At 35.7% G+C, this 21,313-nt stretch overlaps 3 protein-coding genes across 4 annotated transcripts in view; 1 reads left to right on the forward strand and 2 right to left on the reverse strand.

The window, feature by feature from the left end:
* Positions 1-21,068, reverse strand: part of LOC118937847 (NLR family CARD domain-containing protein 3-like) — a 527,060-nt gene extending 505,992 nt beyond the window's left edge. The window contains exon 1 of the mRNA XM_036939608.2: positions 20,999-21,068. The gene's annotated coding sequence lies outside the window, so the exon portion shown is untranslated. The remainder of the gene's footprint in view (positions 1-20,998) is intronic.
* Positions 1-21,313, forward strand: part of LOC118937868 (stonustoxin subunit beta-like) — a 397,513-nt gene that overhangs the window by 166,595 nt on the left and 209,605 nt on the right. The window lies entirely within an intron of this gene.
* LOC149979037 (NLR family CARD domain-containing protein 3-like) lies at positions 452-21,099 on the reverse strand. Its single transcript, XM_036939595.2, has 8 exons — positions 20,999-21,099; positions 19,718-19,861; positions 7,042-7,158; positions 6,652-6,736; positions 6,294-6,522; positions 4,163-5,933; positions 3,703-3,876; positions 452-714 (listed from the first exon to the last, which is right to left on the reverse strand). Exons 2-8 carry the CDS (start codon positions 19,843-19,845, stop codon positions 525-527), a joined length of 2,694 nt encoding a protein of 897 aa, XP_036795490.2. The 5' UTR covers positions 19,846-19,861; positions 20,999-21,099; the 3' UTR covers positions 452-524.

Below are 21,313 nucleotides of genomic sequence, written 5' to 3' on the forward strand. Positions count from 1 at the left end.
ACATGCTAACCTCTCACCATTACCAATAACAGAGACTACAACAAAACATGCTAACCTCTCACCATTACCAATAACAGAGGCTACAACAAAACATGCTAACCTCTCACCATTACCAACAACAGAGGCTACAACAAAACATGCTAACCTCTCACCATTACCAATAACAGAGGATACAACAAAACATGCTAACCTCTCACCATTACCAATAACAGAGGATACAACAAAACATACTAACCTCTCACCATTACCAATAACAGAGGCTACAACAAAACATGCTAACCTCTCACCATTACCAAAAACAGAGACTACAACAAAACATACTAACCTCTCACCATTAAAATCAAATAAAAGGTGACATTCTGTACTGTCACCTAATATGAAACATTATATCTCAAATCCTAAATGCTGGAGCAAAGCACCACATATAAAACTGTAAGCTTCACTGTCCAAACACATATGGTGTGGACTATGTGTGTCTGGTAAACACATGTGGATCTGGTGAACAGTTATCACTTGTTGACCAACTACAGGAATACTGACCTCAGAGTCTCCAGTTTACAGTGGGGATTCCCCAGTCCAGCAGAGAGCAGCTTCACTCCTGAATCCTTCAGGTCATTGTTACTCAGATCCAGCTCTCTCAGGTGTGAGGGGTTTGAACTGAGAGCTGAGACCAGAGAAGCACAGCCTTCCTCTGTGACTAGACAGCCTGACATCCTGACAAAGAGTCACATCATATTAAAATCACACTGATATTCTTTGGTGGTGAAAATAGTGGCAGTATATTTTTGTACATATTCAGATAAATCAGTGTCCTGAAACCTGCCATATCTATTTGTAAAATAGTGTATCATCATAAAAAATGACAAATGATCAAAGTATTGCCTGCAGATAGAAACATGTATAGTACAAATATTATAGTAGACTGACCAGACCAGTTTAAAAAGCAGCATCAGTCAGAAGACAGACAGTGAGGAATCAGATTTAGATTGTATTGAGTATACAGTCCACACCATATCTATTTAGACAGTGAGGTATCAGATTTAGATTGTATTGAGTAAACAGTCCACACCATATCTATTTAGACAGTGAGGTATCAGATTTAGATTGTATTGAGTATACAGTCCACACCATATCTATTTAGACAGTGAGGTATCAGATTTAGATTGTATTGAGTATACAGTCCACATCATATCTATTTAGACAGTGAGGTATCAGATTTAGATTGTATTGAGTATACAGTCCACACCATATCTATTTAGACAGTGAGGTATCAGATTTAGATTGTATTGAGTATACAGTCCACACCATATCTATTTAGACAGTGAGGAATCAGATTTAGATTGTATTGAGTATACAGTCCACACCATATCTATTTAGACAGTGAGGAATCAGATTTAGATTGTATTGAGTATACAGTCCACACCATATCTATTTAGACAGTGAGGTATCAGATTTAGATTGTATTGAGTATACAGTCCACACCATATCTATTTAGACAGTGAGGTATCAGATTTATATTGTATTGAGTATACAGTCCACACCATATCTATTTAGACAGTGAGGTATAATATTTAGATCGTATTGAGTAAACAGTCCACACCATATCTATTTAGACAGTGAGGTATCAGATTTAGATTGTATTGAGTATACAGTCCACACCATATCTATTTAGACAGTGAAGCTAACATTTCAAATGTGGCTCTATACTCCAACATTTTTGGATTTGAGGTCAAATGTTTCATATGAGGTGACAGTTTATAATGTCACCTTTAATTTGAGGGTATTTTAAGACACATTTAGTTTTTTGTCATAAACTCGTTGATTGCATTTGCAGTTTGTTTTGGTTGTGTTTTGCACAATAATAAAATGGTGGATGATGAGGGGAGAACTTTTCTGTCTAAGAGAGTAGATAACATGTTTCTAAACAATAATAAATTAATCCTGATGATGCCATGATTAAGAAAAATCATGAAAGAATCATGAATAATAATGAATGAGAAAGTTACAGAGGCTACAACAAAACATGCTAACCTCTCACCATGACCAATAACAGAGACTACAACAAAACATGCTAACCTCTCACCATTACCAATAACAGAGGACACAACAAAACATGCTAACCTCTCACCATTACCATTAACAGAGGCTACAACAAAACATGCTAACCTCTCACCATTACCAATAACAGAGGCTACAACAAAACATACTAACCTCTCACCATTACCAATAACAGAGGCTACAACAAAACATACTAACCTCTCATCATTACCAATAACAGAGGCTACAACAAAACATGCTAACCTCTCACCATTACCAATAACAGAGGCTACAACAAAACATGCTAACCTCTCACCATTACCAATAACAGAGACTACAACAAAACATGCTAAACTCTCACCATTACCAATAACAGAGGCTACAACAAAACATGCTAACCTCTCACCATTACCAATAACAGAGGCTACAACAAAACATGCTAACCTCTCACCATTACCAACAACAGAGGCTACAACAAAACATGCTAACCTCTCACCATTACCAATAACAGAGACTACAACAAAACATGCTAACCTCTCACCATTACCAATAACAGAGGCTACAACAAAACATACTAACCTCTCACCATTACCAATAACAGAGACTACAACAAAACATGCTAACCTCTCACCATTACCAGTAACAGAGACTACAACAAAACATGCTAACCTCTCACCATTACCAATAACAGAGGCTACAACAAAACATCCTAACCTCTCACCATTACCAATAACAGAGGCTACAACAAAACATGCTAACCTCTCACCATTACCAATAACAGAGGCTACAACAAAACATGCTAACCTCTCACCATTACCAATAACAGAGACTACAACAAAACATACTAACCTCTCACCATTACCAATAACAGAGACAACAACAAAACATGCTAACCTCTCACCATTATCAATAACAGAGACAACAACAAAACATACTAACCTCTCACCATTACCAATAACAGAGGCTACAACAAAACATACTAACCTCTCATCATTACCAATAACAGAGACTACAACAAAACATGCTAACCTCTCACCATTACCAATAACAGAGGCTACAACAAAACATACTAACCTCTCATCATTACCAATAACAGAGGCTACAACAAAACATGCTAACCTCTCACCATTACCAATAACAGAGGCTACAACAAAACATGCTAACCTCTCACCATTACCAATAACAGAGGCTACAACAAAACATGCTAACCTCTCACCATTACCAATAACAGGCTACAACAAAACATGCTAACCTCTCACCATTACCAATAACAGAGGCTACAACAAAACATGCTAACCTCTCACCATTACCAATAACAGAGGCTACAACAAAACATACTAACCTCTCACCATTACCAATAACAGAGGGGGGATGATCTTTGTGCCTCTGTAACTTTCTCATTCATCATTATCATCGATTCATTCCTGATTATTCATCATCATGGTAGCATCCACATGAATGTAGAAGTGTTCAGAAACATCTTCTATTCTTACTGACAATACAAGTGAAGTGACTCCAAAATGACAGGACATTATTCACCACTCAGTTTCTATTAGGAAAAACATCCAAAACACAACCGAGACAAACTGCAAATTATATTAATTACGACTTTTTCAAATGGGAGAACTACACACATAAAGTGCTTTCATATCTGATAATACTGACCTCAGAGTCTCCAGTTTACAGTGGGGATTCCCCAGTCCAGCAGAGAGCAGCTTCACTCCTGAATCCTTCAGGTCATTGTTACTCAGATCCAGTTCTCTCAGGTGTGAGGGGTTTGACTCCAGAGCTGAGACCAGAGAAGCACAGCCTTCATCTGTGACTCCACAGCCTGACAGCCTGACAAAGAGATCATCATGACTTCACAAACACACTGTTAATTTAACACCAGTAGTGTAGAAGGACAATGGCAGATGCATTTGGTTTATTCTCTCAAACAACATATAGATTCATCCTCTGTCTTCTAGAATCGTATGGTCATAATGTTATACTAATGTGAAAATCAATGAATTTATTCAATATGTTTATCAATATAATATTATATACATATTATAATACCTTTTTTTCTCTAAACTGAATATTTATTCTAGCTGATTAGTACTTGAATGTCATTGTATTTACTCACAGAACAGCTCTGGAGGCTTTGACCACTGGCAGCAGCCTCAGAAGACCTTCCTCTGATCTGGAGTATTTCTTCAGGTCAAACACATCCAGCTCCTTTTCTGAAGTCAGCAACACAAAGACCAGAGCTGACCACTGTGCAGGTGACAGGTTGGGTTTTGAGAGACTTCCTGATCTCAGGTATCTTTGGATCTCCTCCACTAGAGAATGGTCATTCAGTTCATTCAGACAGTGGAACAGATTGATGCTCCTCTCTGGAGAGAGATCCTCCCCGATCTTCTCCTTGATGTACTCGACTGTTTCTTCGTGGCTCTGTGAGCTGCTTCTTGTCTTTGTCAGTAGACCTCGTAAGTGTTTCTGATTGGACTCCAGTGAGAGGCCCAGAAGGAAGCGGAGGAAAAGGTCCAGGTTTCCTGTCTCACTTTGTAAGGCTTTATCCACAGCACTCTTGTAGAAAGTAACTTCAGGCTCGTCGTTTGTTTGCAGTTTGTCCATTAGATTCTCATTGTTGTTGTTGAATGAGAGAAACACATATACAGCAGCCAGAAACTCCTGAATGCTCAGATGTACGAAGCAGTACACCTTGTCCTGGTACAGCCCACATTCCTCTTTAAAGAGCTGTGTGCACAATCCTGAGTACACTGAGGCTTCATTAACATCAATGCCAGCCTCTTTCAGGTCTTCTTCATAGAAAATCAGATTGCCCTTCACAAGCTGTTGAAAAGCCAGTTTTCCCAGTGACAGAATGCTCTCTTTATTCCAGTGTGGACCTGTCTCTTCTTTCTCAAGATACTTTTCATTCTTCTGTTTGGTATGAAACACCACAAGGTGTGTGTACATCTCAGTCAGAGTCTTGGGCATCTCTTCTCTCTTATGTTTCAGCATGTGTTCAAGGACTGTTGCAGAAATCCAACAGAAGACTGGAATGTGGCACATGATGTGGAGGCTCCTTGATGTCTTTATGTGTGAGATGATTCTGCTGGCCAGGTCCTCATCACTGAATCTCTTCCTGAAGTACTCCTCCTTCTGTGGGTCATTGAACCCTCGTACCTCTGTCACCTGGTCAATACACCTTGAAGGGATCTTATTGGCTGCTGCTGGTCGGGTAGTTATCCAGAGGAGAGCAGAGGGTAGCAGATTTCCCTTGATGAGATTTGTCAGCAGAACATCCACTGAGGTTGACTCTGTGACGTCCCAACAGATCTTGTTCTTCTGGAAGTCTAGGGGCAGTCGGCACTCATCCAGACCATCAAAGATGAACAGAACTTTGTACTTGTTGTAGATGGAGATTCCTGATTGTTTGGTTTCCATTGAGAAGTGATTGAGAAGTTTAATGAAAGTGTGTTTGTCTTCTTTCATCAAATTCAGCTCCCTAAAAGGGAATGAAAATACAAATTGGACATCCTGATTTGCTTTTCCTTCAGCCCAGTCCAGAATGAACTTCTGCACAGAGACTGTTTTTCCAATGCCAGCGACTCCCTTTGTCAGCACAGTTCTGATAGGTTTGTCTTGTCCAGTTAAGGGTTTGAAGATGTCGTTACATTTGATTGCAGTCTCTGGTCTTGCTTGTTTCCTGGTTGTTGTCTCAATCTGTCTCAGCTCATGTTCATTATTGACCTCTCCTGTTCCACCCTCTGTGATGTAGAGCTCTGTGTAGATCTTATTGAGAAGTGTTGGGTTTCCTTGTTTAGCGATCCCCTCAAATACACATTGAAACTTCTTCTTTAGATTAGATTTGAGTTCACGTTGGCAAATCACAGCAAGCTCATCTGAATCTAGAAATAACACAGAGGATATTAATATTACGTCTGTTTTAATGCCTACACTATTGTAGGACTGTTATAAAGTTTTACATTATAATAATTTATTCTCTTAACTGACTGTATAAATGTGTAAATGTTTTCATAATGCATTACAGACTGGTGTGACTGATTATATTATTATTGGTATTATTGATGGTATTATTAATGTTGTCTCTCTCTCTAAATGAATCACCACAACACATCCCTGCTGCTACTTGATGAGGTCACTAGGTGTTGTGTTGAGGCTGCTACAATATCATTGAGTTACACAGCTACTTTAGCTGTACTTTAGCTACAGCTTTTAAATGTTATAAGACAACATTCAGATCTTACATTTCTCCAGTGTGTCAGCAAGCTCCTTCTGGTTCATTTTCCTCAGGATGTGCAGTGTGATCTTCAGAGCCCCCTCTCTGGCACTGCTCTCCTGCTTCTCATCTTCAGCGTCCACAATTTCCTTGTCCTGCTTCTGACTCTCAAAGCCTTCTGGGAGTTCTGGACTAAGAATCCTCTTGAACATCTTCATCTCGTTCTTCACAAATGTCATAATTTTCTCTTCAAGCAACTGAAATAAATAAAGTAAATAAGTTAAGCAAGAGACTAAATGCTTTCTCATTAACACATTAATGAATGTTTGACAGATCAACTTTACTTGAGGTAAACAAAAACAAATGTACATAACAGGACCACATACACTGAATATGGAGGCCAGGTCTGTTTGATGACTCTGGGAAGACTGACCACTGAGAATCTCTGACTCTGATCTCTCCTGTTGGTTTCTGTGGACAAAACATGAGATTATATCTCCTCATCCAGGGAGTACACACACACACACACACACACACACACACACACACACACACACACACACACACACACACACACACACACACACACACACACACACACACACAGGGAGGAAATGTTGTGATTGTTTAATATTGTTTTAGGACTATGCAAATGGACAAAATGATGAGCCTATGGATTATGGAAACAACAACAATAAATGGGAAAATGGGAGAGGAGAAATGACTAGAGACAGTGTTGTTTAACTCACTGACCATGACCCATGAGTTCTTCTTACCTTTGTTCAGTAGAAAAGTCTCCCTCTCCAAACTGTAAAGGTTGAGTCATAGACTTCTCACTCTTCATGGATACACAGCTGGGTACAGGGGAGGCTGGTCTCTCCTGCTTGATTGGACTTCAACACAACAGAGACAAACATTACATCTCTCATCTCCTCTGAGCTCAGATGGGGAAACATAAGAGTTTCATTCCGAAATGCTACATATCACTTTTAAGAATCATTCGTATTTTTGATTTATTGTTTAAAGACATTATGAAAGAGATTGGTGTGTTTTTTCACTATCTAATCATGGCATGGGGTAGTTCAATGACAGACATGTATTTGTTTATAATCTATATCTTGGTGGTTTCATTTCAGTGAGACAAATGTTTTTTTTGCTAAATGCTATATATCTGCTAAATGCTATATATCAGTAGTACTACAAGGTTTTATACAGTAATAATATATATCTGCCTCACTCTCAGTGAAATCAGTAGTACTGCTAGGTTTTACACAGTAATAATATATATCTGTTTCACTCTCAGTGAAATCAGTAGTACTGCTAGGTTTTACACAGTAATAATATATATCTGCCTCACTCTCAGTGAAATCAGTAGTACTGCTGGGTTTTATACAGTAATAATATATATCTGCCTCACTCTCAGAGAAATCAGTAGTACTGCTAGGTTTTATACAGTCAAATGTGACTGACCGGCTCGATTCGGTCTTGTGTTGCAACATTTGGAATAGTGTTTTTTACATTGGATAAAAGTAGAGATTCAGGGCTAGAGAATGGTATATCATACACTACAGTTGAGGAACAATGGTATATCAGACACTACAGTTGAGGAACAATGGTATATCAGACACTACAGTTGAGGAACAATGGTATATCAGACACTACAGTTGAGGAACAATGGTATATCAGACACTACAGTTGAGGAACAATGCTATATCATACACTACAGTTGAGGAACAATGGTATATCAGACACTACAGTTGAGGAACAATGGTATATCAGACACTACAGTTGAGGAACAATGGTATATCAGACACTACAGTTGAGGAACAATGGTATATCAGACACTACAGTTGAGGAACAATGGTATATCAGACACTACAGTTGAGGAACAATGGTATATCAGACACTACAGTTGAGGAACAATGGTATATCAGACACTACAGTTGAGGAACAATGGTATATCAGACACTACAGTTGAGGAACAATGGTATATCAGACACTACAGTTGAGGAACAACGGTATATCAGACACTACAGTTGAGGAACAATGGTATATCAGACACTACAGTTGAGGAACAACGGTATATCAGACACTACAGTTGAGGAACAATGGTATATCAGACACTACAGTTGAGGAACAACGGTATATCAGACACTACAGTTGAGGAACAATGGGAAAGTCATTCTGCTTTAAAATATGATAAACTTGTAACCACTTTTGAGAAAATTAAATTAAACGTCTTTTAAACGTTTTAGTACCTACTGGAGAGCTCTTCTTTGTCTACAGGGCTGTTATTTTGGCAGATAATGTCACCAATCTAAATAAATAGTTAAAAATATATATATTTAACCAAATGTGTGGTGTTTTTGGTTTGTCATTTTCATTGTTTGTTATGCAGTAAATGGTTATTTTATGGTTGTAAGTGGTAAAATGAACTAGAAAATGTTACATTTTGCAATTCTGAGTAATAGTAAGGAATTACACATTATTCAGTACTACTGCAGTTGCTAAATAATTCCAATAGATGGTAGCATTAGACCACAAATGACATTTCAGAAGATTAGTTTAGTTTTCTCCCTGGATACACCACCACTCCCCCTCACAGGAAAACTCCTGTGTGCTTCTTTCTGTCCCTTTCCACACTGCTAACACAAGAGGGCTTCTTCCTGTCCCTTTCCACACTGCTAACACAAGAGGGCTTCTTCCTGTCCCTTTCCACACTGCTAACACAAGAGGGCTTCTTCCTGTCCCTTTCCACACTGCTAACACAAGAGGGCTTCTTCCTGTCCCTTTCCACACTGCTAACACAAGAGGAAGGACTGAAAAAGCATTTAACAGATTATTGTGAAGTAATATACTGATGATTCATGTTTATTATTACCTGGTTTTATGCTCATGTTTTGAAATTATACTATAAGATTATCAATAAGCCTGAACATTAATTCAGTCACCTTTGGTCGCGAAAAATGGTTTTTCCTTGTACATTCATTGTTAAATTCATCAACCAGCATCGACTTGCTCTGCCTTCTTCTTATTACACCCTAGATGCCTTCAAATGCCCAATTTATAGCCATGCACAATTTAGGATTATTATTTAACAACATGATGTTGTGCTCCAAAGGGAGAACTTGAAATAACATGATGTAGATAATTAAATAATCAGAAGAACAACGTGTTTATTATTATACACTCTTAGAACATAGTAGTCAACTCAGCCCCGCAATATCACAATATGAGATCTTATTAAGATGACTTTTTATAATGAATGTATACTGAGGTTGAGGTTCTGACTAGTGATTATTTACCCAGGGTTCAATACCTGCTATAATCAAAAAAAAATCAAAAAAAAATCATTTCTATAACAATAATCAATAAGCCTGAATGTTAATTCAGTCACCTCTGGTCGAGAAAAACTTATTTTCCAGCATCGACCTGCTCTGTCTTCTCTCTCTAGTAGTCAAAAAAAAAGCTTGTGTCGTCACTCTGCCTTCTCCAGGGGTATGTCGAGGGAAATTTACTAACCGGGAGGGTTGCATGATGTAATTTATTGGCGGGCTGGAAGACGCACTCTTGTCGTTAATATTCTGAGGTTGATTATTCGCAATATCAGATATTAAGATTATGTTTTATAATGCTGGTATACTGAGGTTGAGTTTCTGACTGGTGAGGTTCTGACTGGTGATAATTGCTACATACAGTGGGGCAAAAAAGTATTTAGTCAGCCACCAATTGTGCAAGTTCTCCCACTTAAAAATATGAGAGAGGCCTGTAATTTCCATCATAGGTACACTTCAACTATGACAGACAAAATGAGAAAAAAATCCAGAAAATCACATTGTAGGATTTTTAATGAATTTATTTGCAAATGATGGTGGAAAATTAGTATTTGGTCAACTACAAACAAGCAAGATTTCTGGCTCTCACAGACCTGTAACTTCCTCTTTAAGAGGCTCCTCTGTCCTCCACTCGTTACCTGTATTAATGGCACCTGTTTGAACTTGTTATCAGTATAAAAGACACCTGTCCACAACCTCAAACACGCATGAGGTTGTAAGTAAGAAGAACAATTCCCAGGACAGAGCTTAATTTCTAGCTAGGGGGCACTATTTTATTTTTGGAAAAATAACGTTCCCAAAGAAAACGGCCTATTTCTCAGGACCAGATGCTAGAGTATGCATATAATTGACAGCTTAGGATAGAAAACACTAAAAAGTTTCCAAAACTATAAAAACATTGTCTGTGAATATAACAGAACTTATATTGCAGGCGAAAGCCTGAGAAAAATCCAATCAGGAAGTGACTCTTATTTTGAAACCTCTGTGTTCCTATGCATCCCTATTGACCATTGAAAGGGATATCAACCAGATTCCTTTTCTGTGGCTTCCCTAAGGTGTCTACGGCCTCTAGACTTAGTTTTAAGCCTTTATTTTGAAGAATGAGCGTAAACGTCCACATTGCGTAAGTGGTCAGTTGTTTGCTCTTAGAGTGATTCTTGCGCAAAACAGAGAGGCAGCCATTTTTCCTCCCGGTCCTAGTGAAAAACCAACTGTCCCGGTTGATATATTATCGAATAGATATTTGAAAAACACCTTGAGGATTGATTATAAAAAATGTTTGCCATGTTTCTGTCGACATTATGGATCTAATTTGGAATTTTTGTTTGCGTTGTCGTGACCGCTATTTCCGGTGGATTCCTGGGCATAACGCATCAAACTAACGGAGGTATTTGGATATAAAAAATATCTTTATGGAACTAACTGAACATTTGCTGTCTAACTGGGAGTCTCGTGAGTGAAAACATCCGATGATCATCAAAGTTAAACGGTTAATTTGATTGGTTTTCTGATTTTCGTGACCAAGCTTACTGATGCTAGCTGGACATAATGCTATGCTAGGCTATCGATAAACTTACACAAACGCTTGTCTTGCTGTAAAGCATCATTTCAAAATCTGAGATGACGAAAGGCTCAGCTGTGTTTCGCTATATTTCACTTGTGCTTTCATGAATATGAATATTTTCTAGTAATATTTTTGACTGTTGCGCTATGCTATTCAGCGGTTGCTGATGACAAATACACTGGAACTGGGTAGTTCTAAGAGGGTAATCTAAATGCACTGTCCAATTTACAGTAGCTTTTCCAGTGAAATAATACCATGCTATTGTTTGAGGAGAGTGCATGACTTCGAACATGAACAGTTATTTGAAAACATATTAGACACATTTGGGCAGTCTTGATACAACATTTTTAACACAAATACAATGGTTCATTGGATCAGTATAAAACTTTGCAGATACATGCCATCTATTGAACAAAAAGTAGATTGTATCTGGTCTGGATTATGGCCTTTCTCTGGCATTTAAAAGATGAACGGTTGGTTTTTCTTTATATTATCTTTTACCAGATCTATTGTGTTATTCTGTTCTCCTACATTCCTTTCACATTTCCACAAAGTTCAAAGTTTTTCCTTTCAAATGGTACCAAGAATATGCATATCCTTGCTTCAGGGCCTGAGCTACAGGCAGTTAGATTTGGGTCATTTTAGGCGAAATATTAACCTTTTGTTGATCAGAACTCTAGATGTTCTTCTTCACTGAACCCAAACATATATATCACTTTTAGTGGTTCCATATATTAATGAAGTGATAGAAGCCTTTTTGGCTCTAGAAGGAACCTTATGTTCTCAGAGTGTATAATAATAAACACGTTGTTCTTCTGATTATTTAATTATCTCTACATCATGTTATTTCAAGTTCTTCCTTTGGAGCACAACATCATGTTGTTATTTAATTATCTACATCATGTTATTTCTCCCTTTGGAGCACAACATCATGTTGTTATTTAATTATCTACATCATGTTATTTCTCCCTTTGGAGCACAACATCATGTTGTTATTTAATTATCTACATCATGTTATTTCTCCCTTTGGAGCACAACATCATGTTGTTATTTAATTATCTCCATCATGTTAGTTCTCCCTTTGGAGCACAACATCATGTTGTTATTTAATTATCTCCATCATGTTATTTCTCCCTTTGGAGCACAACATCATGTTGTTATTTAATTATCTACATCATGTTATTTCAAGTTCTCCCTTTGGAGCACAACATCATGTTGTTATTTAATTATCTACATCATGTTGTTATTTAATTATCTACATCATGTTATTTCAAGTTCTCCCTTTGGAGCACAACATCATGTTGTTATTTAATTATCTACATCATGTTGTTATTTAATTATCTACATCATGTTATTTCAAGTTCTCCCTTTGGAGCACAACATCATGTTGTTATTTAATTATCTACATCATGTTAGTTCTCCCTTTGGAGCACAACATCATGTTGTTATTTAATTATCTACATCATGTTATTTCTCCCTTTGGAGCACAACATCATGTTGTTATTTAATTATCTACATCATGTTAGTTCTCCCTTTAGAGCACAACATCATGTTGTTATTTAATTATCTACATCATGTTATTTCTCCCTTTGGAGCACAACATCATGTTGTTATTTAATTATCTACATCATGTTAGTTCTCCCTTTAGAGCACAACATCATGTTGTTATTTAATTATCTACATCATGTTATTTCAAGTTCTCCCTTTGGAGCACAACATCATGTTGTTATTTAATTATCTACATCATGTTATTTCAAGTTCTCCCTTTGGAGCACAACATCATGTTGTTATTTAATTATCTACATCATGTTATTTCAAGTTCTCCCTTTGGAGCACAACATCATGTTGTTATTTAATTATCTACATCATGTTATTTCAAGTTCTCCCTTTGGAGCACAACATCATGTTGTTATTTAATTATCTACATCATGTTATTTCTCCCTTTGGAGCACAACATCATGTTGTTATTTAATTATCTACATCATGTTATTTCTCCCTTTGGAGCACAACATCATGTTGTTATTTAATTATCTACATCATGTTATTTCTCCCTTTGGAGCACAACATCATGTTGTTATTTAATTATCTACATCATGTTATTTCTCCCTTTGGAGCACAACATCATGTTGTTATTTAATTATCTCCATCATGTTATTTCTCCCTTTGGAGCTCAACATCATGTTGTTATTTAATTATCTACATCATGTTATTTCTCCCTTTGGAGCACAACATCATGTTGTTATTTAATTATCTACATCATGTTATTTCTCCCTTTGGAGCACAACATCATGTTGTTATTTAATTATCTACATCATGTTATTTCTCCCTTTGGAGCACAACATCATGTTGTTATTTAATTATCTACATCATGTTATTTCTCCCTTTGGAGCACAACATCATGTTGTTATTTAATTATCTACATCATGTTATTTCTCCCTTTGGAGCACAACATCATGTTGTTATTTAATTATCTACATCATGTTATTTCTCCCTTTGGAGCACAACATCATGTTGTTATTTAATTATCTACATCATGTTATTTCTCCCTTTGGAGCACAACATCATGTTGTTATTTAATTATCTACATCATGTTATTTCTCCCTTTGGAGCACAACATCATGTTGTTATTTAATTATCTACATCATGTTATTTCTCCCTTTGGAGCACAACATCATGTTGTTATTTAATTATCTACATCATGTTAGTTCTCCCTTTGGAGCACAACATCATGTTGTTATTTAATTATCTACATCATGTTATTTCTCCCTTTGGAGCACAACATCATGTTGTTATTTAATTATCTACATCATGTTATTTCTCCCTTTGGAGCACAACATCATGTTGTTATTTAATTATCTACATCATGTTATTTCTCCCTTTGGAGCACAACATCATGTTGTTATTTAATTATCTACATCATGTTAGTTCTCCCTTTGGAGCACAACATCATGTTGTTATTTAATTATCTACATCATGTTATTTCTCCCTTTGGAGCACAACATCATGTTGTTATTTAATTATCTACATCATGTTATTTCTCCCTTTGGAGCACAACATCATGTTGTTATTTAATTATCTACATCATGTTATTTCTCCCTTTGGAGCACAACATCATGTTGTTATTTAATTATCTACATCATGTTATTTCTCCCTTTGGAGCACAACATCATGTTGTTATTTAATTATCTACATCATGTTATTTCTCCCTTTGGAGCACAACATCATGTTGTTATTTAATTATCTACATCATGTTAGTTCTCCCTTTGGAGCACAACATCATGTTGTTATTTAATTATCTACATCATGTTATTTCTCCCTTTGGAGCACAACATCATGTTGTTATTTAATTATCTACATCATGTTATTTCTCCCTTTGGAGCACAACATCATGTTGTTATTTAATTATCTACATCATGTTATTTCTCCCTTTGGAGCACAACATCATGTTGTTATTTAATTATCTACATCATGTTATTTCTCCCTTTGGAGCACAACATCATGTTGTTATTTAATTATCTACATCATGTTAGTTCTCCCTTTGGAGCACAACATCATGTTGTTATTTAATTATCTACATCATGTTATTTCTCCCTTTGGAGCTCAACATCATGTTGTTATTTAATTATCTACATCATGTTAGTTCTCCCTTTGGAGCACAACATCATGTTGTTATTTAATTATCTACATCATGTTATTTCTCCCTTTGGAGCACAACATCATGTTGTTATTTAATTATCTACATCATGTTAGTTCTCCCTTTGGAGCACAACATCATGTTGTTATTTAATTATCTACATCATGTTAGTTCTCCCTTTGGAGCACAACATCATGTTGTTATTTAATTATCTACATCATGTTATTTCTCCCTTTGGAGCACAACATCATGTTGTTATTTAATTATCTACATCATGTTAGTTCTCCCTTTGGAGCACAACATCATGTTGTTATTTAATTATCTACATCATGTTATTTCTCCCTTTGGAGCACAACATCATGTTGTTATTTAATTATCTACATCATGTTATTTCTCCCTTTGGAGCACAACATCATGTTGTTATTTAATTATCTACATCATGTTATTTCTCCCTTTGGAGCACAACATCATGTTGTTATTTAATTATCTACATCATGTTAGTTCTCCCTTTGGAGCACAACATCATGTTGTTATTTAATTATCTACATCATGTTATTTCTCCCTTTGGAGCACAACATCATGTTGTTATTTAATTATCTACATCATGTTATTTCTCCCTTTGGAGCACAACATCATGTTGTTATTTAATTATCTACATCATGTTATTTCTCCCTTTGGAGCACAACATCATGTTGTTATTTAATTATCTACATCATGTTATTTCTCCCTTTGGAGCACAACATCATGTTGTTATTTAATTATCTACATCATGTTATTTCTCCCTTTGGAGCACAACATCATGTTGTTATTTAATTATCTACATCATGTTATTTCTCCCTTTGGAGCACAACATCATGTTGTTATTTAATTATCTACATCATGTTATTTCTCCCTTTGGAGCACAACATCATGTTGTTATTTAATTATCTACATCATGTTAGTTCTCCCTTTGGAGCACAACATCATGTTGTTATTTAATTATCTACATCATGTTAGTTCTCCCTTTGGAGCACAACATCATGTTGTTATTTAATTATCTACATCATGTTATTTCTCCCTTTGGAGCACAACATCATGTTGTTATTTAATTATCTACATCATGTTATTTCTCCCTTTGGAGCACAACATCATGTTGTTATTTAATTATCTACATCATGTTAGTTCTCCCTTTGGAGCACAACATCATGTTGTTATTTAATTATCTACATCATGTTATTTCTCCCTTTGGAGCACAACATCATGTTGTTATTTAATTATCTACATCATGTTATTTCTCCCTTTGGAGCACAACATCATGTTGTTATTTAATTATCTACATCATGTTAGTTCTCCCTTTGGAGCACAACATCATGTTGTTATTTAATTATCTACATCATGTTATTTCTCCCTTTGGAGCACAACATCATGTTGTTATTTAATTATCTACATCATGTTATTTCTCCCTTTGGAGCACAACATCATGTTGTTATTTAATTATCTACATCATGTTATTTCTCCCTTTGGAGCACAACATCATGTTGTTATTTAATTATCTACATCATGTTAGTTCTCCCTTTGGAGCACAACATCATGTTGTTATTTAATTATCTACATCATGTTATTTCTCCCTTTGGAGCACAACATCATGTTGTTATTTAATTATCTACATCATGTTATTTCTCCCTTTGGAGCACAACATCATGTTGTTATTTAATTATCTACATCATGTTATTTCTCCCTTTGGAGCACAACATCATGTTGTTATTTAATTATCTACATCATGTTATTTCTCCCTTTGGAGCACAACATCATGTTGTTATTTAATTATCTACATCATGTTATTTCTCCCTTTGGAGCACAACATCATGTTGTTATTTAATTATCTACATCATGTTAGTTCTCCCTTTGGAGCACAACATCATGTTGTTATTTAATTATCTACATCATGTTATTTCTCCCTTTGGAGCACAACATCATGTTGTTATTTAATTATCTACATCATGTTATTTCTCCCTTTGGAGCACAACATCATGTTGTTATTTAATTATCTACATCATGTTATTTCTCCCTTTGGAGCACAACATCATGTTGTTATTTAATTATCTACATCATGTTATTTCTCCCTTTGGAGCACAACATCATGTTGTTATTTAATTATCTACATCATGTTAGTTCTCCCTTTGGAGCACAACATCATGTTGTTATTTAATTATCTACATCATGTTATTTCTCCCTTTGGAGCTCAACATCATGTTGTTATTTAATTATCTACATCATGTTAGTTCTCCCTTTGGAGCACAACATCATGTTGTTATTTAATTATCTACATCATGTTATTTCTCCCTTTGGAGCACAACATCATGTTGTTATTTAATTATCTACATCATGTTAGTTCTCCCTTTGGAGCACAACATCATGTTGTTATTTAATTATCTACATCATGTTAGTTCTCCCTTTGGAGCACAACATCATGTTGTTATTTAATTATCTACATCATGTTATTTCTCCCTTTGGAGCACAACATCATGTTGTTATTTAATTATCTACATCATGTTAGTTCTCCCTTTGGAGCACAACATCATGTTGTTATTTAATTATCTACATCATGTTATTTCTCCCTTTGGAGCACAACATCATGTTGTTATTTAATTATCTACATCATGTTATTTCTCCCTTTGGAGCACAACATCATGTTGTTATTTAATTATCTACATCATGTTATTTCTCCCTTTGGAGCACAACATCATGTTGTTATTTAATTATCTACATCATGTTAGTTCTCCCTTTGGAGCACAACATCATGTTGTTATTTAATTATCTACATCATGTTATTTCTCCCTTTGGAGCACAACATCATGTTGTTATTTAATTATCTACATCATGTTATTTCTCCCTTTGGAGCACAACATCATGTTGTTATTTAATTATCTACATCATGTTATTTCTCCCTTTGGAGCACAACATCATGTTGTTATTTAATTATCTACATCATGTTATTTCTCCCTTTGGAGCACAACATCATGTTGTTATTTAATTATCTACATCATGTTATTTCTCCCTTTGGAGCACAACATCATGTTGTTATTTAATTATCTACATCATGTTATTTCTCCCTTTGGAGCACAACATCATGTTGTTATTTAATTATCTACATCATGTTATTTCTCCCTTTGGAGCACAACATCATGTTGTTATTTAATTATCTACATCATGTTATTTCTCCCTTTGGAGCACAACATCATGTTGTTATTTAATTATCTACATCATGTTATTTCTCCCTTTGGAGCACAACATCATGTTGTTATTTAATTATCTACATCATGTTATTTCTCCCTTTGGAGCACAACATCATGTTGTTATTTAATTATCTACATCATGTTAGTTCTCCCTTTGGAGCACAACATCATGTTGTTATTTAATTATCTACATCATGTTAGTTCTCCCTTTGGAGCACAACATCATGTTGTTATTTAATTATCTACATCATGTTATTTCTCCCTTTGGAGCACAACATCATGTTGTTATTTAATTATCTACATCATGTTATTTCTCCCTTTGGAGCACAACATCATGTTGTTATTTAATTATCTACATCATGTTAGTTCTCCCTTTGGAGCACAACATCATGTTGTTATTTAATTATCTACATCATGTTATTTCTCCCTTTGGAGCACAACATCATGTTGTTATTTAATTATCTACATCATGTTATTTCTCCCTTTGGAGCACAACATCATGTTGTTATTTAATTATCTACATCATGTTAGTTCTCCCTTTGGAGCACAACATCATGTTGTTATTTAATTATCTACATCATGTTATTTCTCCCTTTGGAGCACAACATCATGTTGTTATTTAATTATCTACATCATGTTATTTCTCCCTTTGGAGCACAACATCATGTTGTTATTTAATTATCTACATCATGTTATTTCTCCCTTTGGAGCACAACATCATGTTGTTATTTAATTATCTACATCATGTTGTTAAATAATAATCCTAAATTGTGCAGTTGGCTATAAATTGGGCATTTGAAGGCATCTAGGGTGTAATAAATTTGGGCGTGGCTATAAATTGGGCGTGGCTTTAAATTGGGCAATTGAAGGTATCTAGGGCGTAATATGTGTTTGATGAAAATGAACATGGAATGCAACGTTGTAGGCAACATTATTGGCAAGGGACTTGATGCCTACCATGTAAAAGCTAGATGTTAAACGGGTGTGAAGAGTGTGTTGATATAACGGTAATAATGTCAAAATTCTGCTGGTAACAACGATCAGAATTGGTTAAAAAGATATGCATTCCATTATATTAGGTAATCATTAAGAGTATGCAAAGTGGTCGTGTCGTGTGAAAATTCTATCAAATGTCTAACATTGCAACGAGTACAGTCAGGGTGCCGTGGAACCCCTGCAGTACCTCCACAGACCCCGGATTGAGAACCCCTGCAGTACCTCTGCAGACCCCAGATTGAGAACCCCTGCAGTACCTCCACAGACCCCGGATTGAGAACCCCTGCAGTACCTCCACAGACCCCGGATTGAGAACCCCTGCAGTACCTCCACAGACCCCAGATTGAGAACTCCTGATTTAGCACATGCTCTTATCCAGAGTGATTTACAGTAAGTGTTTTCATCTTAATTAAGATAGCTACGTGAGACAACCACATATCACAGTCAAATATACAGGATAGCAACATTCCATTCCAGCTAAACAACTTATATATTATAGTTATAATGTAGTTATAACTTAAGCGTTTTGCAATAAAAAATACAAATAATTTTAAAAATTCAAACTATTAATAAAAAATCTGAGAACAGTAATATTGAAGGCACCCACCCATAAGCAACCATTTTTGATTAAAAACAAATGTGAACATTTTTGGAAATAGCATTTTAAAAGAAACTCTTAATAGTTCAACTCAACAACTCTCATCTCACCTCTTAGCTTTGGTGTCATGTTCCCCAGAGAGACTCATTTTAGTGGCAGGGTCCCCCTCCTCTCTCTCCCCAGAGAGACTCATTTTAGAGGCAGGGTCCCCTTCATCTCTCTCCCCAGAGAGACTCATTTTAGAGCACTGACCCCTAAACAGAGATCCAGCATGTTGGTTGTGGTTAACAGTAATTCTTGAATGTCAATTGTTATAATTTATTAATGATCTCTTATAAAAAAATTACTAAGAGACATATCGAAACAGTCAGGTGATTTAATGCAATCACATGAATATGTAGTTGTGAAATGTCATCTCCATGGTAACTGTCAATAATAATAATAATAATAATAAGTCACTGTTTGTTAAGGTGGTTATAGACAGTACAGCAACAACAATAATAATAATAATAATAATAATAAGTCACTGTTTGTTAAGGTAGTTATAGACAGTACAGCAACACAAGGCCATGTCTCACACTTATTTTTATTAAATTAAAGTAGGCTATTTATTGTCTTTCAATCTGTTGTTTTCTAAATGTATCTGAGAATATAGACAGAAGTGCTAAAACTGACATGATTGATCTGAGGGGGAAATCATTGATCCATTCAAAGTTTATTTGCAACAAGTAAGATATTTTAAATTATGTAAAGTAGGCTAGGTTATAATGTATAGTAGTGGTTTGTTAGTGATGTGTAGATGTTATATTATGTAAAGTAGGCTAGGTTATAATGTATAGTAGTGGTTTGTTAGTGATGTGTAGATCGAGGTCTATACCTCAGATATAGCCTACATATCATAGATGACCAGTCTAAACCTGTTCAGGTCAGTTCACATAATGTTATAGTCCTTCCAGTAGCAGGACAGAGAATGTACTGTATATAACCTACATATCATAGATGACCAGTCTAAACCTGTTCAGATCAGTTCACATAATGTTATAGTCCTACCAGTAGCAGGACAGAGAATGTACTGTATACAACCTACATATCATAGATGACCAGCCTAAACCTGTTCAGATCAGTTCACAGAGACCATCAGGTTTGTCAGCATGATAAGTGATCATAACTCCAACCTACTCTGACTATTGAATGTCTGACATCGACTAACCTTATAATAGTGTGTAGAAAGCCAAGACCAACGAGGGTTTGCCCATCTTTCCTACGTATCAACACATTTATCTGACTTCTAATGTCCTGAGAAATATGTGCCACAGTTTCAACAGCCATTTTATAACTGCGTAGGCTACAAACATCCTTTTAATTTCACATGAGGAAATCACATAACTTACAGTCACTGGTGCAGACGCCTGTTTTCTTACAGATGAAGTAGCTTTCACAGACAAATCATTCAACCAGCCTAAACAACAGTAAATACAAGATGTCAAATGGTCAAAGGAGAATCCTGATAGAGTCATATACATTAGAGAGAGGTATATATATCCTGATAGAGTCATATACATTAGAGAGAGGTATATATATCCTGATAGAGTCATATACATTAGAGAGAGGTATATATATATCCTGATAGAGTCATATACATTAGAGAGAGGTATATATATCCTGATAGAGTCATATACATTAGAGAGAGGTATATATATCCTGAT

This window comes from Oncorhynchus mykiss, chromosome 13, assembly GCF_057628025.1.
Source record: "Oncorhynchus mykiss isolate SJ-2025 chromosome 13, ASM5762802v1, whole genome shotgun sequence".
Classification (NCBI taxonomy): Eukaryota; Metazoa; Chordata; class Actinopteri; order Salmoniformes; family Salmonidae; genus Oncorhynchus; species Oncorhynchus mykiss.

Excerpts from the sequence above, each read along its gene's own strand:
- LOC149979037 (XM_036939595.2), bottom strand. The coding sequence starts at position 19,845 with ATGAGTCTCTCTGGGGAGAGAGATGAAGGGGACCCTGCCTCTAAAATG. Across the intron at positions 6,523-6,651 it reads ACCTGGCCTCCATATTCAGT|TTGCTTGAAGAGAAAATTAT; the intron begins GTATGTGGTCCT and ends TATTTATTTCAG. Across the intron at positions 3,877-4,162 it reads AAAGCCTCCAGAGCTGTTCT|GCTGTCAGGCTGTGGAGTCA; the intron begins GTGAGTAAATAC and ends TCTCTTTGTCAG.